Source organism: Schistocerca piceifrons, chromosome 4, assembly GCF_021461385.2.
Source record: "Schistocerca piceifrons isolate TAMUIC-IGC-003096 chromosome 4, iqSchPice1.1, whole genome shotgun sequence".
Taxonomy (NCBI): domain Eukaryota; kingdom Metazoa; phylum Arthropoda; class Insecta; order Orthoptera; family Acrididae; genus Schistocerca; species Schistocerca piceifrons.
The window spans coordinates 176062944-176090789 of NC_060141.1; the positions used below are offsets into that span (position 1 = coordinate 176062944).

The window sequence follows — 27846 nt, forward strand, 5'->3', positions numbered from 1 at the left end:
GAAATCACTTTTGCTTCTGAAGACTTCTCTCCATTGAGAATGACGAGCTGCGTTCTGTTATCTAGGAACTCTTCAATCCAATCACACAATTGGTCTGATAGTCCATATGCTCTTCCTTTGTTGATTAAACTTCTGTGGGGAACTGTATCGAACGCCTTGCCGAAGTCAAGAAACAAGGCATCTACCTGGGAACCCGTGTCTAGGGCCCTCTGAGTCTCGTGGACGAATAGCGCGAGCTAGGTTTCACACGATCGTCTTTTTCGAAACCCATGCTGATTCCTAGATTTCTGGTCTCCAGAAAATTCATTATACTCGAACATAATACGTGTTCCAAAATTCTGCAACTGATCGACGTTAGAGATATGCTGTAAACTATAGGCATGATTTTTTATTTCTTGGGAGTAATAAAACAAAGCTTCCGATAGGTTTCCATTTATTCGTCATATAACAAAGGGCATTTACAGGTCGTGAGAAAGAAGCTGATGGTCCTTAAGAAGCAGGCAGCTTTGCCCGCCGTATGCTCTGCCCCTAGACGTGGTAGTACTCTGCGTTGAGCTTGCGGAAGGCGCGTCGATAGTTGGTACGCCTGCGGCCCAGTGCGACGGTGTGCGGCAGTGGGCGGTAGGTGTGCAGCGGAGCCGACGGCGAGGGCGACACCGGGACCGGCAGGGCTACAGCCTTCTGCAGGCGCTCCGGCGTCTCCACCAACTCCGGGCCGAACACGGCGGGAGACGCCAGGTCGTCCACCTCCGAGTAGTAGTGCTTCCCCGCTGCAAAAACCAACACAGCCGTGTCTCCAAAAGTACAGGGGGAGTGGGGGGAAGGTAAGATAGAGGTAAGAGGAGGAGATGGACGAAGACAGGGGCTAGGAAGAGATGGGCACTGGGAGGGAGGAGATGGGCAGAGAGAGCGTGAGGAGGAGGTTGATGGAGACTGACAGAAGAAGGCAAGGAAGAGATGGAAAAAGAAAGGAAAGAAGAAGAGATGGAAAAGGAAGGGAAGGGCTGGGTTGGGGTCGGGTTGTTTGAGGGAGGAGACCAGACAGCGAGGTCATCAGTCTCATCGGATTAGTGAAGGATGGGGAAGAAAGCCGGCCGTGCCCTTTCAAAGGAACCATCCCGGCATTTGCCTGGAGCGATTTAGGGAAATCACGGAAAACCAAAATCATGATGGCCGGATGTGGGATTGAACCGCCGTCCTCCAGAATGCGAGTCCAGTGTGCTAGCCACTGCGCCACCTCGCTCGGTTCCAAAAGTACACCAGTGCTGTTTCTGCATTTAAATGTACATATACAGGCGAATCACCTAAAACTTGAAGCGCAAATACTGCGGAAATGGAAAGTGCTATTGATGTGCTGTTTTCATCGAATGAATTGGTTCTCAAAGGCTCGTATTGTTAGTCCATAAAACATATCGTAATAGTACGTGTTATTACAGTATTTTTGTATTTTTTCTTGACGAACATACACTTCTAAGATAGAACAACGTCATTAACAGACTAAAACAGGGTAAATTATAATGTCTGTGCTGTTTGTTGCAGGATTCTAGTGCGGGTAGTTCATGAGATATCGTATTTTGAAAAGCTTCCACACCGATGCTTCTTTGTACCGGTCAACCTGCGCAGTTCGTAGGTACGACCTTGTTATGTTTGCTTAAGTGCGCTTTTGTGCTACTTGCGTGCATCGCGACTTGCTAGTCATTGTGTGACAGTCAAAGCAGTAGGCTGTCAGCGGACGATGGGATTTACCAATTCAGAGAACGCCGACATGCTCATTATGGATGGAGAGTGTAGTAAGAATGCAGTTCGTTCTTGTATGGTGTTTGCGGCCATATATCCCAGAAGACGTCAACCACATCTGCAATTATTTATCAGTCTCTTCAGCCAGTTACGTTAAAGTGGTAGTGTAACACCTAGATAATGTAACAGAAGGAAACAAGTGACGACAGAAGAGGGGGAAATTAATGTTCTTACTGCTGTTGATCCGCACGTCAACTCCTGCACAATCGGACGAGGAGGTGGAATGAGTCAGGCAAGTCTCCTACGCTTTCTCCATCTACATAGGTTCCTTCCCTACCACATCTTTCTCCATCAAGAGCTGCATGGAAACGATTATGAGAATCCCGTCAACTTCTGTACATGGGCATTAAGACAGGATACTCCAGATGTACCATGTATCTCGTTTAGTGATGAAGACACGTTTACCAATTAAGGCCAGGGACACCTCCGAAAGATGTGCTGTTGTTTTTTCCACAATCTTCTTTGGCTTCGTCAGGTGGAACGTCAGCACCCATGGAGTGCAAACGAGTGGTGTGGGATAGTGAACCACCAGCTCACAGGCCCGTTTTTCGTAGACGGAATACTGAACGTGCACAAGTATCGCAGCTTCCCTAAAGACCATCTCCCACGGATGCTAGAAGAAGTTACTCTCCAGACTAGGAGGAACCTGCGGTACCAACATGATGGCTGTCCAGCCCACAGTCCACGAAGTGCTGCAGCATGCCTTCATAAATTGTTTCCAAATCACTGGTTTGGGAGCAGGGGTCCTTTACCTTGGCCGGCCAGTTCCCCGGGTTCGACGCCTGCAGACATTTTACTACGGAGAAAGCTGAAAGACATTGTCTACAAGAAAATACCAACATACACCTGATGATATGCAACGACGTATTACTACAGCCCACTCGGACATCTCCGCTGAAATGCTAGCACGTATGGAGCAGTCGTTCCACACCAGACGAAGCGTGTGTAACTGCTAATGGTGGTCATTTTGAACACAACTTGTTATGGTCTGTTGTCTTGTTACTAGGGATCCATAGAATTAGTATATGCACTTTTTCTTTAGTGTATGCTACCACAGGTACTGCAAAATTGTCGGTGTGGGAACTTTTCACTATACGATATATCGTAAACCATTCGCATTAGCATCCTGCAACGAACACCGACGACATTCTAGCTTGCCCTACTGTAGTATGTTAATGTCAAATTGTATGCCTCGGACATGGATGTGTGTGATGTCCTTAGGTTAGTTATGTTTAAGTAAATCTAAGTCTAGGGGACTGATGACCTCAGATGTTAAGTCCCGTAGTGCTTAGAGTCATTTGAACCATTTGAACCCTTTCGAAGTATTATTACTGTCTGTTGATTGGCTAACAACACGAGCCCCTGATTACCAATCTATTCTGTGAAACCAGCACATCAGTAGCCCTTTCCATTTCTGCAGTATTTGCGATGCTAGTTTTAGGTGTTTCACAGGGTGATCGGAAACAGTCTGAAAATCTTGTAAGCGTTTTGCACGGCAGGCTGCGTTGAGAAAAATGTGATACATTGTGCCGTTTCCCAGTTAATTAGTATTGAAATTAATATTGACGTTAACCAGTCAGTTTGATGGGCGCACAAATTCAAGCGTAGACCGTTCATCTGTAACTAATGACAGCAGAATCTTACAGCACGACAAAGATGGCTTAAAATAACTTCTGGAAACATAAGACTGTTTCGTGACTTTTCCTTGGCAAAAATCATAGCACTGTCGACGTACACAGACTGTCGACTATTCGCTTAGTGACGCATGTAAGACTTACCAGTCTACACTGTGTACAACGACAGTGAGTATTTTTGGAACGCATTGCGAAATAAACGAAACAGTAGCATAAGTCTTACCTAGAAGGAAACTGTGGGCGGGGGTGATCGAGTTAATCATTCCTAGTTGATGGATATACATCCAAAGCTTCACCTTCAGTACACTCGGATTACACGATGAAGATTTCTGCATCCTAATGATTAAAACCCTTGCACAACGACTTCCTCATGAAGGTAACTCTCGACTGACTGTGTTCAGTCTGTCATCAGGACTCCAGCATGCCCATTGTTAACCGAGCACCCTTTATAGGTTTCAAAGTATCTGTAGCTAGATGGCCATTTACTTTACCATCGTGTGTGAGTGGCTTTGAAAGTCTAAGTAATATCCCGTGAGTGGGCTGCAGAAGCACATAAAATTATTTTGACCTACAGGGACTATTGTTTCATTGTTGACTAATTACTGAACTGTTTTAACATTAAGGTAACTGTGATGTTCGTTAAGCCGTGTAACTTTCAATTAATTGCAGCATAATTACTATTATTTGCTCGTTATAGTTAAGTATAAGTTAATAAAATATTTATGTCCAACGCCATTTTTCAATATTTATTGTCTGCAGTTGACAGTATAAACCCTGAAACAGGCCTTCAGCCCTAAAGCTACACAAATTAAAGCCCCGAAAGAAACTAGTGAACGAATTACTGTTACAATCCAGGGCTTGCCTGGATTTAAATAGTTAGCAAACGACCTCTGAAAGTAAGTCGTACGTACACTACATTATCAAAGGTATCCGGTCACCTGGCTGAAAATGACTTAAAAGTTCGTGGTAATGCTGAAATTCAGTATGGTGTTGGCCCACCCTTAGCCCTGACGGCAGCTTCCACTCTCGCAGTCATACGTTCAATCAGGTGCTGGAAGGTTTCTTGGGGAATGGCAGCCCATTCTTCACGGAATACTGCTCTGAGGAGAGCTATCGATGTCGGTCTGTGAGGCCTGGCAAGAAGTCGGCGTTCCAAAAACATCCCAAAGGTGTTCTATGGATTCAGGTCAGAACTCTGCGCAAGCCAGTCCATTACAGGGATGTTATTGTCGTGTGACCACTCAGCCACAGGCCGTGCATTATGAACAGGTGCTCGATCGTGTTGAAAGATGCAGTCGTCATCCCCGAATTGCTCTTCAACAGTGGGAAGCAATAAGAGCTTAAAACATCCATGTAGGCCTGTGCTGTGATAGTGCCACGCAAAACAACAAGGGGTGCAAGCCCCTTCCATGAAAAACATGAAAAACACGACCACACTATAATACCACCACCTCCGAATTTTGCTGTTCGCGCGACACACGCTGGCAGATGACGTTCACCGGACGTTCGCCATACCCACACCCTGCCATAGGATCGGCACATTGTGCGCTGTGACTCGTCACTCCGCACAACAATTTTCCACTGTTCAATCGTCCAATGTTTACCTCCTTACACCAAGCGAATCGTCGTTTGACAAGTACCAGCGTGATGTGCGGCTTATGAGGAACCGCTTGACCATGAAATACAAGTTATCTCACCTCCCGCCTAACTGTCATAGTACTTGCACTGGATCCTGATGCAGTTTGGAATTCTCTTGTGATGGTCTGGATAGATGTCTGCCAATTACACACTTCAAATGTCGGCGGTCTCTGTCAGTCAACAGTCGAGGTCGGCGTGTACTCTTTTGTGCTGTATGTGTCCCTCCACGTTTCCACTTCACTATCACATCGGAAACAGTGAACATAGGGATGTTTAGGAGTGTGGGAATCTCGCGTACAGACGTATGTCACAAGTGACACCCAATCACCTGACCACGTTCGAAGTCCGTGACTTCCGCGGAGCGCCCCATTCTGCTCACTCACGATGTCTAATGACTACTGAGGTCGCTGACATGGAGTACCTGGCAGTAGGTGGCAGCACAAGCACCTAATATGAAAAACGTATGTTTTTGCGGGTGTCCGGATACATTTGATCACATAGTATATACGGACCCATTATACCTAACCGATAATTTTCGCATTGATGCAACACTGGTGTGTTCGGTCCCCTTGTCCTTCTAGCGACTAGTGTCAAACACTGGCCGATTCAGAATGTTATGATACATAGATATCTTTCATCGGGACTCACCGCTTACGTTGCTTATGTAACAGTCGGTCTGGGCTCCTTTTCTCGTGCACTCGTACCATTCAGAAACTGTGTAAAAAAATAAAAGAAGAATTATACACAATGATACATTATTATTACAATGTTTGATATTTAGAGAAATAATTATCGACCGTGCTCTATTAGCCACGTACCTTCTCCCGACTTGGGCACCAGTGGTGAGTTGGTCCAGGGGCAAAGCTTCACACGACACACAGTCCTGTCACCCTCATGATCGCACTTGTACCAGTTCTTCCTGCACGGGGGTTCTGGAAATGAACAATTTTTGGTTGTTAAATACCAGTTTAGATTCGATTTCATCATTAGCAATTCTTTATGAGAATGACTTATCGCCAGTTTTATTATTTGACCTCCCTCACAGTTTACAGTCTACTACGGTCACGTCCCTTGTTCTGTGTTTGTCAACTGTGCAATAAGAAGTTGTATCAAACGAGCTTACTTCGTTGCATAATAAGAGGCCACTAAGGAGGTCATATCTGTGAGATAGAAAATGGCAGGCATTCCAAATTTCATCACGTATGTTTTTATTTAATAATTTCAATATCTTTCTACGCCATCATAAATATGATATGACTTGCAAATAAGCGTCAGTTTTAGATTATTTTTGAATCAGAAACAGATGCCGAGTGCTCCTGGAAAGCTTAAAAGTCGGGTAACTAAAAGTTGTCGCCCTGGCAGAAATTACTTTATTAGCAAACGCGTCACAGTGCCCCAGCAAAGGCAAAATATTAATTAAGTGGCCGCTACATAAATTGAGTGGCAGTGCAGCAGGTGGACGCGACAGAATGTTTCGTAAAAGCTGGAAATGGAGTTACCTGCTGCGGCCTAATGTTTGCAGTCAACGTTCAGTATTTTACATTCACATGTAGTATTCATGAACGACAAATTTTTGTGCCCCTGCGATAAGTAATATTTAATTCATGGTAATTAATTGAAAGCCCATTACTATTTAACGTCGGGATGGGTAAAACTTGAGCCCACGGCAGTAGAGTGATACTGGACCGATGCTCTTCATTCCTAGAACCGGTCAAATAAAATGAGAGTACACTATATTTCCGTTCTGGAAACTATGATAATATGGAAGGTTAGAAATAGAAAAGCATGTTCAAAGCTGGCATTCGCAGGATAGAAAATTAGTTAATTTTGGAGGACCAACGTTTGCTTCCCTTTGACTCGTTTTTATGTGTGTTGAGCTCCGACTACCAAGTAAATGCCTACTGCCGTCTTCTCACGGGACGTGAACACGTACGTGGATGAAGAGCTGGTGACGTCACAGCGTGGAATTTCGTGTTCCACTACATTACGAAGTGTGAAATGAAAAATTTGGCATGTCAGATTTTTGCCTCGTAGACAGGAACATGGCTAATGAGATGCGGCATCGGTTTAACATCACAAGCAGAACATAGGAGACGCCATTTTGTATGGAATTAAACTCAGTATCAGGTGTTATTTTATTATAGTGCGAGTACTATGAGTACAAGCTGTTTCAAGAGATCAGCAAATTGAGTGCCTCTCGCTAACGCGTCGTTTTAGATATGATTGGTTATAGTAACTTGTTGTTTATACAGGCGTTGCCGACCGCAGCGCCGCATTCTGTCTGTTTGCATATCTCTCCATTTGAATACTCATGCCTATACCAGTTTCTTTGATGTTTCGGTGTACAATCTTGGTTTAATAGACTATCACATGCTTGTAGGCCAATAAAGCTACGAAATGAATCCCTATCTTGAAACCTATGCGTCAGAGTGATGGTAGTCAATACAACATCGGGAATATGGATATTATGCAACGGCAAACAGACATTACACGCTATACTGCAATCACATTAAATTTAAAACCGAAAATGGGATGAATATTCAACTGAGTTACCGAATAGCTTCTATTAGTAAGTATCTCAGTTCGTTGCAGATCTCTGTATAGTGTTCCTCTACCAGTAATTCGCTGTTTAGGCCGTCGGCGAGTTTAGAAGCTTCTTTGCTGTTTGCTCCACTCTTCCTCGGCAATTGCTACCAGAGCTGGCGCAGCTCTTCTGCGCCCCTCTATTTTCGTGAAGGAAGTGTGGGACCTGCGCCCTAGATGCAGCAGAGAACTGCCACTGGAGATTCATGAGAAGTAGCTGGTGGTTTCGGGGCGCGGCGGCAACCATGACTGACACAACGTCTGGTATACTTCACGTTCAGAAGCAAGTCCCATGCACGAACGTCTTAATACTAGAGTACGTACTAGCCAATGGAGTAGCGCTGTTCGCAAAGCACAAAGCATTTACTTGTGTTAGATTAGGGTCTCATCGTACCAAGTTCAATATCACTAAAGTGGCTACTATTATAGAAGATCTGCAAAATCAAATATCATTCAGTGGTAAGAAGCGCTTTATGCTCGTAGAATGAATCTCGTTCAGAATCCACAACGTGACCCACAAACTTCCTGGACAACCGGGGGGAAGACTCCTGCAGTACATATTGCGCATGTCTCACGGCAACAAATAAAGTGCAAAGGTTGATATCAGTCTCACGCGTCCCGAACTATGGTCTCTCTTCGGTCGTGGAACTCAAACAAATAATGGAAATGCCAACTAGATAACATAACTTGTACCGCCATCTCAAAACGTTTCTGTTTCACCATTGCTTGTTCCACAGATGGCTCCTCAGATTGTTTACTGATGCAAATTCTGTGTAACAAAAACTCCCTTTTCTTACAATAATTTCCATTTTCCACGAAATGATAGATAGTTATTAAGATCATTCCTCACCCTTCCCAAAATTTCCATTGTCTACAATATCTGTAGCCTAGTTTATGTAATATGGAGTTAAAGGCCATACCCAGCATGCTGTTGGCGAGGACACCAGCACGAAAACTTCCATCCGTAGAGCAAAGCCTCACCGACAGCTTGATGACTCCTTCGTAGATAACGCAGCTGTAGAGGAAACCAAAGTCATCCAGTCCTGGAAAAAAAGAGATTACAAAGTTACCTGACTCCAACACACTGGTAATGTGTATATTACGACTTCAGCTTTGCGTCCACGTGAAAAATCTACAACTCTTTTTTAGCGCTCCTTGAAGTATACAAGTAATTTGAGTACAACTAATGCCTAATCAGACTGTTATGAATGTGTTAAGGTAAAAGCGTATTATCAAAATTCAGAATAGGTGAATCATTAGTGAGCCCAACACCTAAAACCCTGTCTTTTTGTTATACCATTGGTTCCAAGTGATTATGAAAATTAACGGCCACGCAATAATGTATTTATCAATAAAGAAACTGCCAAAGATAAATATTATTAAGGTTATGGTACTGAGAACCTACTGTAGATTTAGTGCTTCAAATAAAAATTGTCCTACTTCTTGTGCACTGGCATATTATGAAAAAGTAAATACAATGCTTTAATGAAGTTTTTGAAAGGACGTATATGAAGATGGTTTTGAAAGTGTCAGTAGTGTTAATATTTGCGGACATTATGACGTGCAAATAAACGTGTTACCGTTCATGTTGTGTAATTAGACGTATGTGAAAATGTGCTGAGGTATACCAACAAAAATACGCAATAATAAATGAAAATTGGTTGTTTGTTACCTCTCTTGCAATGTACATACGACAGCGAAATTGAGAAATAGGGTCACGCGATGTTGGAAATACGTAAATGTAACGGCTAGTGTATGGAATAGCCAACAATGCCATAACCGAGCGTTAGAGGTAAATAGTAATTTACGGCAACGAAATGGATTCGCAGTGATCAATAAGAGGTTTCGATGTGCTGCATTCGTCAGGAGATAACCATAACGGAAGTCTGTGAGCTTTGAGAAAGCTTGAAATGGACTGAAGTTGCGACACAAAGTCATATAGGAGGCCTGTGATGAAAGTGCAGATCGAGAGCACTTCTTGTATCACTGCTCAATAAGTCACTTAAATGAGCAGATCACTTATTCTTCAACAAATTATATTTGACGCATTTCGGAAGCACTTATCGTCACATACTTTGTAGGAAGATAATTTTTTTTTTTTTTGACGTTCTCAAGATAGACCACCCCCATTACTTATGAAATGTATTTGCAGCTGCGAGTACGAATAACCATAAGCTGTATAATAGAATGATGACAATGAAAGTTTGTGCTGGATCGGGGTTCGAAGCTGGATTTTCCGCTTATCGCGAGCTGTCGCCTTACCATTAGGTTATCCGAGTATACTTCACGGACTTCCGTACGTTGTTAACCATGTCTCATATGCATGTATGTTCGAAGGAACATTGTATCGTACATCTGAACAATACAGTCATTGCAATACCGTATACAACCGTAACGCGTCAAACATAATTTACTAAATCGTACGTGATCCGTTTATTTCAACAGAACCATTCAGCAGCGATGTAGGAGTGCTCTCGTCTTAGAAGGAAGTTAATATCTACCTTTTCAGTTTCCGTTGTAGGAATTGTTAAAAGAGTAAAAGAGGGTAGTACTCCGAGAATTGTGCAAGGCATCATTGCCAAGGAAGAAACCGCTGTTGTAAGCAACTTCACAGAGTAACGTTGGATTTACTGTGAAACATAGGGATGCTGGCCACTCTGCTTTGCTGCATTATCTCTCTTGCATTTCGTCATGATCAACATCTGTTTTAGTTATCTATTATTTCGACGCCAATGCTTCGATGCAACTGAGAAAGTAACTATATTCTAAACAATTCAGTTGCGTTATTTCTACATTTCTCTTAACACTGTGAAGCAAGTTTGCCCTCTTATTTTGTGTTTCGTAGGTTTTCCCATTGAGTGAAGGAATCGTGGTCTAATTACATAGCCAGTCGAGGTGGAGAAGTTGATCAAGAACTATTAATATGTAAGGAGCACTGATGTTTGCACCTAATGATAATTATCATATTGATCTCCAGTGTTTTAGAAATAATACTGTTTTATTTCTTAATTTAATCACAATCATTCATTTTTGTACAGCAGCAACTGTGTTACTACCTGTCAATAGGATTTATTGGCACAAGAACGACAATAAGTTGGCGAACTCTTCAACATAAAGGGGTTGACTATTGCGTTGTCACAATTGAAATTCTCCTGCTCATGTCTCACAGAACTAACAGAGGTCTGATGCTTTATACGGGAGAAGCCATGCTAGCTTACAAGTAGAAGGCATAATCTTCAGTTTCTACGGTAGTGCATTCACGATACTGTAATATCGTTTTCAGTGGATACGTAGATTGGCGATTCCAGAATTAATGACGATGTGAAAGGGTCTTTTGTGAAGAAGTGGGTCTGCTGTTAATGAATGGATGCAAAGTGAAGCATATCTTAGCTCCATCGTTAGCAGTGATTTAAGCTGATTCCATTCCCCGACTCGAAAAACAGATATCTGCACCCCCTTTCGAAACCTGCAAGTTAAGTAACATCAAGAACGGCAAGTTATTTGGACCTGTGGGAGAGAAAGTGGGAGTTTCCAGTTTTGATTGATGGAATAATCTTTCGTGTTTTAAGAATGCAGCATCAACTGCAAAGCGCACAATAAAATGAAGTTATTATAAAAATGTGTTTACTTCTTTTTTTCTCAACGCTGATTTTGACAAATCAAAAATCCTCTAATCGTCGCTTATAAATTTGTACTCAATCTTTTCCTTACCAGGGCACCTCGACGTAAATACTTTTTCTCTTAACTAAGACTATTGAAATTTTGTTCTATCGTCTTGGGAACATCACTCATAGTGTGAGATTTACTTAACCATCGGACACACAAGGAAATTTATTATTCGATCCAGAAATTTGACGAATATCAAACTACTGCTAATCAATGTAACTACACTTAAAAGAATAAAAATTAACAGAAATGTAAGTACTTTGAATAATAAAAGCTACCGTTTTCTCAGTTATATTAAATATCTGCAGTTTATCTCCTATTGCTAGGTTAATATTTGCATGATCACACTGATATCACAGGAAACAATTGTGTATGTGCCTATCAACAATGATCATGGATTTATACAGATATCATACAGCTAACATGGACCTTAATTTCTTGAGTCTACACAGGCATTTTATGAAAGTAGTGGTTAAAAAAGAAAAGCTTCTGCGTTTGAGGTTAGCTAAACAGTTTCTTTTCTTACCTGTGAAGGTGACAAATTTTGTTTCTTGGGTTGCGGTACTACAGAAGTCAACATAAGCAGTATGGAAAACACAAAACAATTGCAACAGCTAAGTCTGCTATAAATCAAGGAAATCTACAACTACTAAACAAGTCGTTTAGCACACAACACATAAAAATTGTTAAGACATTCATCTGGAATGTGATACCATGTAGCTACAAAAGTTGGAGATCGTTGAAGATTGAAGACGCTTAGAAGGGATGGAAATATGAGTACGTAGGTGCCTGGAACGAACCAGTTAGACAGAAGGAAAATGCAGTGAATACGTTTGGAGGGAAATCAATGAAGAAACCAGACTCATAGCAACTTTCCAAAGCAGGAAAACAAAAAGGTTTTGGATAATTATTTAGTTTTTAACTGCCATGATGGAAGCGAAAGAGCTGGGGAGGAAAATTAAGGGGCAGTTAAGAAAGAAAATGTTTGAGGATCTACTGAAAGTAACAAATTGGTAACATTTTCAGGTTACGGAGAGGACAGCACAAGACAGTGGAGAATGATTACAGTGATGAAGTTTATCGGTTAAAACATGATTATTTCTGACGCATGCTCCTTAAACACCTTAACACCTTTGCTCCAGAGTACAGATCTTCCATCTGACTCATTCTGTCTCATTTGTGATGGCATAAATCAAATTAATCAGATTTTTATTATTTGCTACAAATACCGTTAGCGAGTAAATGGACTAGGAAGTGAGTGTGAAAGCTGACATCTTTTGGAGAGGCTACCACAGTATCGTTTCTGTCTCTTTTGCTGAATAAATATTTTGTTTACTTTACCTGCTCCCCCAAAAGAAACTTTAGTAAGACAAAAGGGAGTGAAAGAATGAAAAATGAGTTAATATCCAGTTATTCAACTGTACACTTGGGGTATTCTAAGTTCGAAACAAAGCGGACTAAGCTTTGTTGTTGTCGCGATCTTCAGTCCGAGGACGGATTTGATGCAGCTCTCCACGCTACTATATCCTGCGTGAGACTCTTCGTCTGCAAATAACTGCTGCAGCCTACATCCATTTGAACCTGCCTGTACTTGTGTCTTGGGTACCTCTGCAATTTTCACCACTCACAGTTCCTTCCAATTGTAAATTAGCAATTTACTCATATCGCGGAATATTTCCTATTGATCAGCCATTTCTTCTGTCAAGTTACACTACAAATTTTTTTCCTCAGCAGTTCTATTCAGTACGTCATCATTAGTCACGTGGTCTACGCAACTAATGTTTATCAAGCTCCTGTAGCTCCATATTTCAAAATCTTCTGTTCTATTGTGATCCTAATTTTTTATCGTCCATGCTTCAGTTTCGTACGAGGCTACTCTCCAGGCAAATATCATCAGAAATGACTTCCAAACACTTCACTTTATATTCTTTGTAAAGAAATTTCTCTTTTTCAGACGCGCCTTTTGTCAATGTTAGATTACATTTTACATCCTTTCTGCTTTAGCGAACATCAATTATTTTACTGCCTAAATCCAAAACTGATCTACTACGTTTAGTGTCTCACTTCGTAATTTACGAGTCATTCCTTCAGCATCGCCTGATTTAATTCGACTGTTGTTGGTGTTAATCTTATATACTGATACTAAAATGTAGACTTCCATGGCCGGGAATATCATGTCCATTATAATTATCTGGGCTGTTATGCCGTGGTCGGTTGATGAATTCTGTGTCGATTCCCAACGTTTCGTCTCCGACTGCGGGAGACATCTTCAAGGGGGTCCGTAGCGGCAGTCAGTAGCGAGCCAGTGGGTGTGTTGGACCTTCCATTGAGCTACGAACCGCCTTGAAGATGCCTCCCGCAGTCGGAGACGAAACGTTGGGAATCGACACAGAATTCATCAACCGACGACGGCATAACAGCCCGGATAATTATAATGGAAATCTTATATACTCCTTTCAAGACACTGTCCATTCCGTTCAGCTACACTTCCAAGTTCTTTGTTGTCTCTGACAGAATTACAATGTCATCGACAAATCACGTTTATTTTTATTTAAGTGAAGATATATGGTCCCAGTGACGTTTCCAAGTCTGTATATATATTGAGGTAGAAGCTCTGAATGAAAATTTGTACCACAATCAGGAATGAAACCCAGGTCTCCTGAACACTATGCAGATTTGCTAACCACTAACCCACCCAGGCACAGTGGCTTTGCACAGCTGCCCTACCCTAGTGCGTCTCCCTCGTCATCTAGTTTCCCATTCACGGCTCATCCCACTTATCATTTCCCCTAAACTCGAGCAGTACTGCAGAGGCCCTCCATCTGTATTGGAATAGCACCTCAGCATCGAACGAAATGGGGATTCTGCCTGATACACAGGCATTGGTGCTTTCTTCAAAGGAAACTGTGTGGTTCCAGAGACCTTTCCAAGTCTCGAATATTGATGTTGTATATATCGAGACTGAAGTGCGGGATGAGAATTTATGATTCAAACCTGATCTCCTGCTTCATTCGATGCTGACGTGCTGCGCCAGTACAGATGGAGAGCCTCTGCAATTCTGTTCGATTTTAGGGGCAGTACCAAGTGAACTGAGGCGTAAATGGGGATTATGGACTGAGGAGGGAGCTGTGCTAGGGTAGTCCGTACACTCGTGTAAAACCACTATGCCAGGGTCTTGCAGTGGTAAGCGCTTCTGCATAGTGAGCAGGAGACCTGGATCCGAACCCCAGTCCAGGAACAGATCTTCATTCGTCGCTTCAGTCTGAATTCATATATTTTTATTTCTGCTCCCTGAAGTGAAACTGGCTTATTGATTAATGTTTCTGTGAGGTAACTATGTACTACGATAGGCTGCCGAATAGATGTTAGTCTGAAGAAGACTGTCTCCCTTTTATAAGTCCTGTGGCGGAACTGGTGAGAATCGCACAGAAGACAGTCGGCGATAGATACGCACCAGCAGGGAGGGAGGTGTTGCTGTAGCTGTGGTGGTGCGTGGAGCGCACTGCCAGCGGTTCGTCAGTGTCGCGCTTCACGTTCAGGTCGCAGATGACGGCGCCGCCCGGGTGGCTGCGGCACGAGTACCAGTTGTACTGCAGGTCGCACGTCGGCCACGGGTTCACGTCTGCAACAGAGGGCGGCGCTCTCTTTCAGTACCGAGTCAGTTCGTGGGAGAGAATTTCGTTTACAGCCTGGAGCTGCTGAAGTTCATGTGAGCAACAACCAACACCAAACTTGTCTGATGTCGGATTATCTGTTGAGACCATTGACTTGCTGGCGATATCATCAATAGCTCAACAGAGCAGAAAAGTCAAGAGTCAATTAAATTACAAAGCTATTATCAAACCATTCACTCAAGTCCTACCATAACAACATAACGTGTGTACGCTAGCCATATTTCTTGTATGAGTGACGAAGTACAAGGTACTATTTGCATATGAGAGTCCAGTGATGCGAGCAGCAAAACAAAACAAAGAACAGTTTTTTTCCAGTGGAACTGGACTGTCTTATACGAAACAGAACCTTGCACTTAGCACTCATACAAGTATTTTGACCAGTGTACTTACATTATGATGTTATGGTAGGACTTGTGTGGATGGCTTGATAACGGACTAAAGGCCTAAACTGGTCGCCATTTAAATAAAAAGAAACTTCTGTGCAACTGTGACGAATTTTTAATTTCACTGAACTGTAGTAAGTCGCTGCCTATTGCCATACAGCATGCTGTAAGTGAGGACATTTAAGGTGTATCTATGGTCTTAGGAAAGAGGTGGGCGGTGGCATCAGCAACTAATAAGAAAATTGAAAGTAGGGAAGAGGATAGGAGGAAGAATAGAAGCACAGTCTCTTACAAAATAAAAGCCAAAAGTAATTATTAACTACGCAGCATATTAATCCTGCCAATTTACAATGGGCTCTTATACACACAATCTGTTTAACTAAGGAAGTAAAATTTTCTTGAGATTTTTACATATTTAGCTGCCCGTCAAGTACACGCGAGTATTTTCTCTACTGACAAATGTAGTAAATATGGATGATGGGCTACAAAAACGATAAAAACAACCGCCAATTGAAGGTACACCACTAAGAGAAGTTATCAGAACCCAGACCCATCCGAGATTTAAAGCTGCATGGAGAATAACGGCTCTCACTGCACTTTCTACTATTCAATACGCTGTACACATACTTGATACCGAACTAAGACAAAACATGATGTAAGTTGGTTTCCGAAGACGATTTTTTTTGTAGGAGGTGAGTGCAGCTGCCCTCCCGTCTCTTTTGCTACCTCGTCCTTGAGAACGATAACAAATTACATTTACGTTTCCTAAGTAACAGAAGTACATATACAAAATATAAAGCTCCTAGTAGTAAGCAGCTCAGAAAAAAAGAAGCAAAATGAATCGGACAATTATAAAACTGAGTAACAGACGAAAAAGAGGAGAAGATGTTCGGTAACAATCAGCCACATGATTCTCAAGACAAGGGAAGCTTTGACCAAGGCTTGCTTCTGGACTGTACTTCTCTATGCAAGTGAGAGCTGGACAATCACTACACGATACAAACTGAAATGCCCCGCCGCATTTTTCTATCTGTATGTGAAGACTACTGTCAGTAACTACTAAATATGGATTTTGATATGGTTTTCTCTAATTTGATGGACTGTTTCACGAGAAAGGTTAGTGTACTTAATTTATAGCTATGACGTACAAGTTGTGTGAACTACGACGACAGTTGTCGATTAAGTTGTACCTCCTGAGAACACTCTTGGCTTGCACAACTTAAATCGTTTAAGCTATACAAGAATGTGGAGTTTATATTCAAATTACCTATTGTTGTCCCCTGAATTCTGATCATGACTCTACGAAGTGGTCCGTAAACAAAATTACACCTACTCCGCACAAGTCGACCGGCGGTAGATTCTTAATGCTATCTGTGCAAAGCAGGGGTAGGTCGCTAGAAGTTAATATAGACGAAGACTGTCTGGAATAAACAGAACTGTAGACATGTACTAAAGCTGGATACAAAATAAATCCAATGAAAAATTTCTTAGACAAGATTTTTTTAAAGAAACCTATTGTTGTCCTCTGAATTCTGATCATGACTCTACGAAGTGGTCCGTGAACAAAATTACACCTACTCCGCACAAGTCGACCGGCTGTAGATTCTTAATGCTATCTGTGCAAAGCAGAGGTAGGTCGCTAGAAGTTAATATAGACGAAGACTGTCTGGAATAAACAGAACTGTAGACATGTACTAAAGCTGGATACAAAATAAATCCAATGGAAAATTTCTTAGACAAGATTTTTTTAAAGAAACATTCCAGAGGAAAAGAAAACTGGTGGAACACGCTCTCCGAGAAATTTTCCTGAAAACAGTTTGTGAGGGGTAACTACAGTGGAGATCAAGTGACAGAGTAATGAAATGTTACTTTCAAGATCTTCGGTAAGTATTAGGAGATGAAGTCGAGGCGGAAAATGGAGGAGAATGTTTGCAACAAGAATAACATAGCGTGCTTTCTCTTCGATGTTCACAATGCAGCAGTTCGTAATGTCATCTGAGATTCTTTGCAACAAGATGTACGATATTCATTACGATAATGTAAAGCATCAACGAGGTTCAATGTGTGACGCATTATGTCAAAAGTGTGCCGCAATTAGAGGTAATTAGTTGACTCAAGTTACAGGTTATTCTACTCGTAGACAACACAGTACTCCCAAGCAGAGGTTAGAGCCCCACAGACCATTAGACTTTTTTTAAGGCATGTCAAAGGAGCGTTCTTTCCCAGCAGGCGTCTCTGTGAACTTCTCTCTCACTTGCACGGACCCCAAGGGTGATCTGCAAAGGGGTAGGAAATTCCAGCCATTACAACACTTTAACGAAATAGATGAGAAATCAAATCGCAGTTGATGAAAATACAGTCCTCGTATCTCTCGGCAGCCAGTATAGGTTGCTAGCTTCAGTGACATTGAATTGTAGCGTATGAATGAAATATGTAGAAAGATGCGTGCTTACATTGAGCCGAGCAGCTCAAGAGCTTCTCGAGGGCACGTTGCTCGCAAGCGTGCACTCTACAGTCGAGTGGCTCATCTCCGAGTCGGTGAGGGTCACCTGTCGTCGGTTTCTCCGGCTAACACGAAGTGACGATGAAGCTCTGTGAGGACTGAACTCCTGTGCGTTCGTCAGGTAAGACCTCACTGACGGAACTGCACTGTAGCAGAGCAGCGGCACGGTAATAAGGAGGCTCTGTTTAGCATAACGCACTTAAACTGCAGCGCCGCGACGATACGTAGCAAATTTTGACTGCAGTCGTGTGGCAACATCCTAGCAAAATGGACGAAAGTGACATGGATATGACAGTTTCTTTGTTATGTCAGAAAGCAGACTATAAATTTATGAAAGAATAGTCATGTCGGGATCTCTTCATGGTGAGATTTAGCTACAAATCCGGAAAGAAATACTCTACTGTACGAGATCCAAAAGAATTACCGTGCACGACAGTTCGACTACCTAATGTGATTGTTGAAGAAGAAGATTTTCCATTAAGAGCCTATCTGATGAGACCTTATCCTAGTACACAATTAGATGACCGACTGAAAAAAAGTATACGGTTACAAACTTAAGAAAGTCCGAAGACTTTCAGAAACCGTTTTTGGAATATTGTGCCAAAAGATCGGGAGTTACTGCTTCAGGATCTGTCTCAGTACGAAAAATGTAGAGAACGTGATTGGCCACACGTGTCTTGCACAGTTTTGTCAGACACAAACAGTGTTGTTTTCCAATGAGGAGACCGAAAAGATACAGTTATATTATCTGCTTCATATAGGATGCGATTTTGTAAATGGGACAGATCCAATGATTACTTAGTTCCCCGCAAAGCAGTTTGGTGCCGCAAAACGATATAGTAAACAGGAGATGTCGTCGAAAAAAAAATACATTATTAAAAAAGGAATAATGAGCGTCTACATATAAAAAATAAAGACCTAATCGTCCGTTTCACACAGTAAAAAATGTGATTTTTAGCTATTCGTACGCTAAGTTTATTCCCATTTCATTTGCAATATCTTTCCAAATGTTGCTTTTCTGGTACTTTGCATATAATGTTTATTTTGAAGGTCATATAACTTTGGATATGCACAATTAACTTTTTCTTGCCTATCGCTATTTTGGTAAACTTCCGTTTCGCATGACCAAAGCTGGTTTGAGTGACTTGCAGTGACGCGACACTCACTACACCGTATTAGCGACAACAGAACTACGCCGTGCCGCACGGCGCGTTATAGCTGGACAGTCAAAAAAAGGGCTCAAATGCGCTGAGCACTATGGGACTTAAAGTCTGAGGTGAACAGTCCCTTAGAACTTAGAACAACTTAAACCTAACTAACTTAAGGACATAACACACATCCATACCCGAGGCAGGATGCGAACCTGCGACCGTAGCGGTCGCGCGGTTTCAGACTGTAGCGCCTGGAACCGCTCGGCAACTCCGGCCGGGGCTGGCCAGTCGATCAACTTTGTAACGCAGTGCAGTGTGGCGGATTTCCGCTGCCGCGTAGTGCGTTCTGTCTCATGCGATTACGTATAAGCAATATTTGTTCGCGTCGCTCCCCGCCGCGCCGCTCTGATGCAGTGTAGTTCCGTTCAGTACAGTCTTCCCTCAAGTGTAAACGCACTAATGCAGAAGGAGAAGTTTAGTCGAATTTCTGAGGATGTGTATAGCCAGCCGACACGCAGGAGATGAGACAGATTCGCGCGACCTTGTTGAGACGATGGTAGAAGCCTCGCCCAACGACTCACAGTGCTTCTGTTCATTGCTAGGTCTCTGTACAACTTCTGCAAGCGGCTATGAACACCTGCGAGAGTCTGCGTTTTCGCCAAAAGAACCTCAGTGATAGCTGTCTGCCTGGAACGCATCTACGCCAGAGATGTCATTTTGTAGGCTACGTGTACGCTACCGCTTATCGGAACTTCATGAAACTGTAGGGATTGAAGTGAGAATATTCCACGATGTCCCACAACCAATTCCACATCTTCTACTGAAATTGCCGAGAAAAAAACTTTGCATTACTTGCTGAACGCCCGTCGTATAACAGATATTAAAATATTTCTCTCCTTCAGGGAAGACATTTTTGCCATCGTCAGTCCGTATTTCACTACTAGTGGTTTTAGTGTCTCACGTCATGATCTTTTTCTGCGGAGAGTAAAGACGTGATCTCAGTAGTCTGAGAATACCATGAGTAGCATGTGACTGCCGTTAGCAGCAGACGCACTGTCGCAACCCCTACAACAACCATTAACCAAAAAGTGAGAAAACTGTAATTAAGAGGAGGGGGCAAGGGATTAAGAAAAGTGGTGGAGTAGTTAGGGAGATCGAACTTGGGATCTGTAGGCCAATCCGTAAGGCTTGGTAGCGGCGTAATCGATAGGCGCGTGTGTTGCACGTGGAAGGCCGCTGAGGCGAGCCGAGGCGCGGAGGCTCATCTGCATATTAATAGCCGGCCCGCCGTATTGATGCGGCGCCGGTCGCCTCAGCCGGGCCTTCCGTGAGCTCCCACCCCCACCCACCCACTCCCAACCTCCCTCCTCCTCCCTCCCCCCAGCCGCAGTCGGCCGACTCCGGAGGGCCTTTTAGTCGCGAAACAGGGACCGTGCCAGGCGGGCGGCAGGGGCTCTGCAGGCATTGTCGCCGAGCCGTTAAACGGCTGCTCTTACGGCCAATCCCCGCGCACAGCCCGGCCGAGAAGTCCCGGCTCTCGCACTGTCCTTACGGAAATTTGCATTTGCCTCTCCAGCTACCCTATGCGTCCCGACATTAAATACACGTAAAACGCTCAGCACAGAGTGTTTCGCGGACCACGTGGGCTGCAACTTGGCTACACACACACATTCGTTTCACCTTCGGAAGAAAAGTTAGCTTCGACATCGAAGCTATCACAGGCAGTAACGCAAACATGGCGGGAGAAAGAACCATTTCTGTGTTATTGGAACACATTTCATGGCTCTATTCTACATTCGACCTATCACGGGTTTTTTTCCGATATATTTACATCCATATCCTGGGAAACTCTGTGGAGTACATGACAGAGCGTACTTCGCGTTAAAAGAAAGAACGTACTTCAATTTATCACAAACAGATTTTAAAATATAGAAACACATTGCTCGAGGATAAAATCAGAGAGATTAGAGCCCACACAGAGGCATACCGACAATCATTCTTTCCACGAACAATATGAGGCTGGAATAGAAGGGAGAACCGATAGAGGTACTCAAGGTACCCTCCGCCACACACCGTCAGGTGGCTTGCGGAGTATGGATGTAGATGTAGATGTGTTACTGGATAGTGGGTGGTTCGACGTTTTACGTTCGGACAGTCGCTATACCACACGCTCAACATGAGCACCATCCGTTGTTCCAGAAACATCGGGACGGTGGTCTATTTCATCCCATACTGGATTCAACAGCTCCCTGTTTACATTGTCGACATTTCAGCTATTCAGGATGTCAAATCAAACACCTTTCAGCTGTCTAATGTCCATACTTATTTTATTTGGTTACCAGTTTCGGCGAATTAGTACGCCATCTTCAAGCCACCTGACCGACGTTTAGGAGGATTCGAACCTTGCCCACCATTCAGATACTGGCATCTGCGATCACTTCAACCATCATCGGCCGAGATGGCGTAGTAAATCGGCAAAACTGGTAGCAAAATAAAATAATTTTGGAAATTAGATTGCTGGAAAATGTTTGACTTGGCATCCTGTACCGAACAGTCGAGTACCACAACCATCTCTGAAAAGATGGACGTACAGAGACTTCTAGCTACTCGATTTGTCAGGTCTTGAAGTGTAGCTGTCATAGATGGGACAAAGACTCAGTCATATGCACTCCACAGAAAAAAAACACAAGCACTGACCTGGTGACTTGAGAGGTCAAATGTAATGAACAAGATCTTTATTGTTCACCTCCTCCAATCCAGCGTTGTGGGATGATATTGTTAAGATAAAGTCGCACCTCAAGGAGGAAGTAAGGCGGGGCGCCAACACGCATAAAAATGAAATCATTGGAATCTTCGTTAAGTTGATACAACAACAAATTTTGTAGCTCGTCCAGATATGACATTTCTGTAACAGTTTACGTAGGAAAAATGAAAGGTCCAAAAACCATTTGAACAGAAACGGCTCAAACCACATCATGTTTCAGTGAGTATCTTTCATGTTCGATGACGAGGCCAGGATTTCGTGACCCCCAGATTTTTGCATTATGGCTGTTTACCCGATAGATGAAACGTCGATTCGTCCAAAAAAGGAGATTTGTTCCGAAACAGTGTCCTCTGTTATATCCTGGAGACCTGAAACGTAAAATTCATACTTTCTGTTATGGTCGCCCTGACGCAGTTGCTGTAGTGACTGCAGCTTCTAAGGCACATATGCAGGCGCCGTTTCGGAGCATCCACACCGTGTTTTGAGGAAGTTGAAGTTCCTGGCCTGCCCCTCTTGTGGAATTCCGGGAGGGTCTTTGTGAACTCATCTCAGATACGTTCGACAGTTTCATCATACGTGCATGGTCGACCAGTGCTCTTCTCTTTGTACGTGCAGCCAACTTCAAAGAATTTTGTATGCCACCCATAAATCTGCTTGTGTAGAGGCGGCCTGTTGCTGAATCGACGACGGAATGCACATTGCACTTAAACAATGGATTGACTTGGCGCAAATTCCAACACACACAATGTGATTTCTCTTCAGGTGCAGTCGCCGTGTTGCTTCAAATAAACGACAGGGCAACTGCGTAAAGACTTTGAATCTTCCTCTACCCAGTGACACGCGCAATCTGTTTCTATCGTTATGAGTTCGTCGGTAATAAACAATTGAAACCTGTTGTTTCTTTTTAAATCACCTGCTATGGAGCGTGGGGAGAATATCACCTTCATTTTACTGTGCTCAATGTAATGAGTCCCTTCTCGTCTCTGCGGTTCCAACGCGAGTGAAATGTAACTGGCCGAAGAATTTTCTTAGATACGTCACTTCAAACTTGTTCTTGAAACTTTATAAGCAGCCCATCATGGGACGGTTTTCACATGTCTTCAAGAGTTTGCCACTTTTTTCCAGCTTCTCGGTGACGCTCTCCCATAGATAGGAGAAACCTGTTACCATTCGTGCTGCCCTTATTTGTATACCTGCAATATCTCTTAATACCGTCTGGTATGTGTGGCACACACATAAGTAATATTCTGGAAAGCGTCCCACAATTGGTTTGTAAGCCTTCTCCATTGTAGACTGACTGCAATTTTCCATTATACCACCAATGAACCTGCTCCACCTATAATTATTCGTATTCATATTTCCACAAACTGTTCCATCCAGATATTTGTATGAAGAAAGGAAAAATAGTACAAACGGGCTGTAATATATTTATTGTCCATGCTATTAGCTAATTTTGACCGTCGGTCATTTTCGACCACATATCACAATCGTCAAGCATCACATCACAAATAATCCAGTACGTACATAAAGACACATATTCTCATATGTGTGTGTGGCCTTTACATGTGTACTAGTTTTATTGTGATGTGGAGCTTGAAGCTTGCGATAATTGCTTGAAAATGATCGACGGGCGAAATTAGCTAATACACGGACAATAAACGGTGGACCATGTTTTCTTTCCTAAAACTTATTGAGGCTGTGGACCTACACAAGAACAAAATTATAAAAAAAAACATTTATATTAGTAAATAATTTGTTTTTGTATTAGTTGGCGGATCCCTGTTGTGCCTCATCGATATTGTAGGATAAAGTTTTTGCTCCTTTGTGAACATTTCTACGTTTCTTAACTTTTAATGGAACTTGCCGATGCCAGTGCATCTTCGAAATTTTTTCAAGACCTGACTTATTCTTCACTATTTTTTCCTGTTATTGTCGTCTCTGAGACCTTTAGCACACAAAATCAAAAGCAGCGGGTCAACGCGCATTACCTCCACGTCTATCGACGATCTTCCATTCAATATCACATACTGCGTCCTTCCTGCCAATAAACTATCAGATCAGTCACTTTTCTATACCCCATACGATTGTAGTTTTGTTACTGTTCATTAGTGTAGCCTTGAATGAAATGCTTTTCTGAAGTCAAGAAATACTGGAACGATCTAACTGGCATGGTCAATGACTTTTAGGAAGACTCTGCTCCGGCGCTGCTGAATGTTTCACGCTTGACTGCCAAATGTTTTTCACTCAGAATCTTTCTAACTCTGCATATTTGCTTTACTCTTATTGTACAGCAGATACTGTATACCAAGAAGTGTCTCTCCCTTCAGGTACACACGTATGCAGTCCTGGGCGAACTATTCTTCTAACCTTCAGTTACAGTTCGTCCTACATGTTCCTGCCCAGGACTTTCTAGGCCTCTTAATAGCTCTGCTGCGAGATCCTGAGAGAAAGGGTGTTTTGACCCACAACATCAAGACTGTTAGAGCGAACACGTTTTGCGTTTCAGCGGAATATACGCTGCGATGAAGATGAACTGTTTGCCGTACATGGACCCGATCCCAGAACTCTACCCGTCGCGGGCAGTGGGAAGGTCAGCCCTGTGTCCAAAGTTAAGTCAAACCACTCCGCAAAATCAGGTATGAAGGTCCAGCAGCGTCATTTCCGTGTAGTGTGAAAACTACGAAAGGAAGGCACTGACGATTTGAGGCTTGGAGAAGATCTATGAGTCTTATTTCGGCAGCGAATGTCAGTTTTATAGCAGAAGCGAGTCGAAGCAGTTATGGGAACCTAATAGTATTCACAGTCAGCATATGGCACTGGTAAGACATATACAGCTACACCCGAATGGATAGCAAATAATCAGAATTATTCTTATTCTTAGCACGAAGGCCACTGTTACCGTTGCGGCAAAAACCAGAGTGAGATTCAACACGATGTAGAGGTAGTTACAACGATGAGACCTGACACATGAAAAACAAAAGGACTAACAGATAATATTTTTTCACTCAACTCACTACCCACGCCAGAGCTCCACAATACCTTTATTTTAATTATTTAATCGAGAGAGTTGCACATTTCAAAAGGACTAGGTTGCCTGGGAGATTAAGCACTATCGGTATGATAATATTGCATCGTACATGTCGAATAATGCACAACCGAAGTGATGCGGTATTCACATGACTGTTTGGTACGTTGTGTTGAATCACGAACTGTTTTCTTAATAGTTATGAATGTTAAAACTATTTTCATCCATACCTGGCTTTATGTACACTTCAGATTTTGGTCAAACAAGTGAAAAATTATTATTTCGAACTTTTTCACACGTTCGTTCTATAGACGTTCAATAATTGTGAGAATAATACACGGAAATGTTTCAGATTTACTTACATAATTGTATGTCTATATATCACAGCAAATCTTGGCACTCAGACTTACGTCAGTATCATTTAAAAGTTAGCGTTGTACATTTAAACCTTTCGAAATATTTTACGATTTCTTTGCAAAGCTGCGTTATATCAACATTAATCGGTTTCCCTCATTCCTATGAGATTCAATACTCTGAAAGATTCAAAGACTCGTCTTACATAACATATATATTTAAAAAACTGATGCTAAAATGCAGAAAAATTCGTTGGGGGCTTCCCGTGAAAAGTAGGGATCCTGGTTCGAGGCCCGGTCGGGAACCAAATTTTAACTTTTCAGAAACGTTCACCATAATCGGTGTGTCGGCACAAAGTAAACAGATATAGTCTTGGTGTTAAACTAGATAGAACAGCACTGAATGTTCGCAGAAACTAAACTGATTTTGTGGCTTCACTGCAACGACATTGCTGATCAATAAGCGAGCAGAAAACTGTGACACGATGTTTCAAAAGCTGATCAGTAGTTTGTATACAAACATGTCCTCCAAAATGAGTCTGCCGGAGTTACTGGTAAAGACACTGACTCTATGAATTCGCTCACTCGTTGTAAAAATGAAGTGAGCTTCGGTAGTAACGTATTTGGAAGTCACTTTGTAAATGTAACAAAGCTACAAAACTGATGGATCACAACTAAAAGTAAAAAGTCAAATTACAGCTACAACATTTTATGTGTAATATCTGTAACAGTGTGTAGCTCATCATATCTGACAAAAAACTGAAATGAATAATTGCTGTCTCAGGTGTCACATGACATGCGAACACTGGGGAATGAAAACGAACAACCTATTTCAGTCGCCTCCAACAAACGACCCTAGGGACTGTATCGCAATTAATCTCGTTTTATTTCTGTTCGCGAATTGTTATTAATGCGTGGCTAAGCGTACATAAACTACTACCGTATTAATAATATTTACAGACAGAAGTGATAGCCGTTTATTTATAAAATCATCCGATAGGGAATGTGGAAGTTATAGCCTTAAAGAAGGAAGTCTTGCGAACCATGCTTTAGAATTCTGGAAGCGGTTTTCCACATATAGACAGTTATATTACATTTAACGTATTCAGTAGTAGGTGATTGCTCGATTGAGTTAACAGCCTTCTAAAAGTTGACTCAGGGTATTAGCGGATACACAGTCTTCCAGGGAAAGAGGAAGGGCGATTTCGAACGCCTGCTTGGCACAGATTTCGACATGAGGAAAACGTAAACAGGGATGAATGCTATAAAGGAAAGAGAGATATGGATAATTATCTGATTTAAAGGGAAGGATACATTACAACTAGCGAATTTTAATACCTATGAGCATTTATTGTAATGTGCGTAGTGTGGAATAATTTAAAAGCATTTTGCCATGTATGTAAATAACTCTCTTAAACAACACGAATCTCTTTATGTGATACAAAGGCCTAGAATGAAGGAGAAAGGCATAAATCAACGACATATGTCTGCGGAGCGCTGACCACTTCAGGAAACGAAAAAGGTTAGTGAGAAGATAGAAGAAGAAAAAACAGTGAAGTACAAGTAGGACTCGCGCTCTGAGGGCTTATTATAAAGTTATGTACATAGGTAGTTCATCTATATGTTTTGATGAATGAGCTAGCGACTGCCAAAATATATGACAAAAATGGACGTATCTTTTGATTGCTTTACTTAGAAGCTTCGATTTGTTACACCTCCTAGCGACTGTAGACCTTAGTATTTGACATAAATTTCAACTTGATATTTTTCTCCGTTCCTGAGAAAAGACTGAGCAGACGGTCAGACAGATGTACAACCAAGTGATCCTACAGGCCTAAGGCTACCGTTTTGACCAATTCAAGTACAAAACCCTTAAAACTGGAAACATTTAAAAGAGTGGTGCTAGAGAAGTAAGTCTGTTTAAGAGAAATGTAGTACAGTATATGTCCCCAAAAGGGGGCTAGAATGTATAGAGCTGCATATCAGAATACGAAACTTTTAGTAAAAACGAACAGATCTGTGGCGTACGTGTTAGTACATCCAGGGAAAATGACTGGGATATGCAGCACAGGTTACAGAGGTTGGAATATGTGCGCAGCAATGCAGAGCAGGCGTTCGCCAAAGACTGAAACAGACAAGTTGGAACGCTAATAACCAATAACAGAGAAACGTCTGCAGCACTTACACGAGGCTGCTGGAGAACAGCTGAGCAGAACCAGGAGGGACGCGACAGCGGCGAAGGTAGACGCTTCCATGGCGCTGGTGGGATGCGAACTGTGCCTACAGCCCGGCTCTCAGCCTCTTATTAAGGGGTGTCCAGTGCACGTTCTACTGATAGCAGACCACGCGCCACCAAATTAAGATCGCTTCCTTTCCGATAAGGACGCGCCGAACCTGCCGGAACGCGGGCCGCAGATTCCTTATCCGGCCAAGGTCGGACGCGGAAGCGGCGATACTCCACCCCGGGCGCCAACGCGGACGTCAGCATTATCAGCACCACTATCATCCAGGACAGTGTATCTGCTTACATCGAAGTCACGTTATTCGATCCGCCTACAGTCAACATTTCTTCCTTCATTGGTCTGCTAAACTGCGAACGCAAACTTCGTTCGTCATTTATGTTTCTCTGCTTAAGTACTTTCTCTGTCTCTGCCGTGATCTGTTTTCAAATTTGT

The 27846-nt window shown here is 42.5% G+C and overlaps 1 protein-coding gene across 1 annotated transcript; it reads right to left on the reverse strand.

Annotated features, from left to right (window-relative positions):
* Positions 1-528: 528 nt before the first annotated feature.
* Positions 529-27426, reverse strand: LOC124795701. Its single transcript, XM_047259782.1, has 6 exons — positions 27357-27426; positions 14773-14940; positions 8573-8695; positions 5888-6001; positions 5718-5783; positions 529-770 (listed from the first exon to the last, which is right to left on the reverse strand). The coding sequence occupies exons 1-6, from the start codon at positions 27424-27426 to the stop codon at positions 529-531; spliced, it is 783 nt and encodes a 260-aa protein (XP_047115738.1).
* Between the last annotated feature and the right edge of the window lie 420 nt (positions 27427-27846).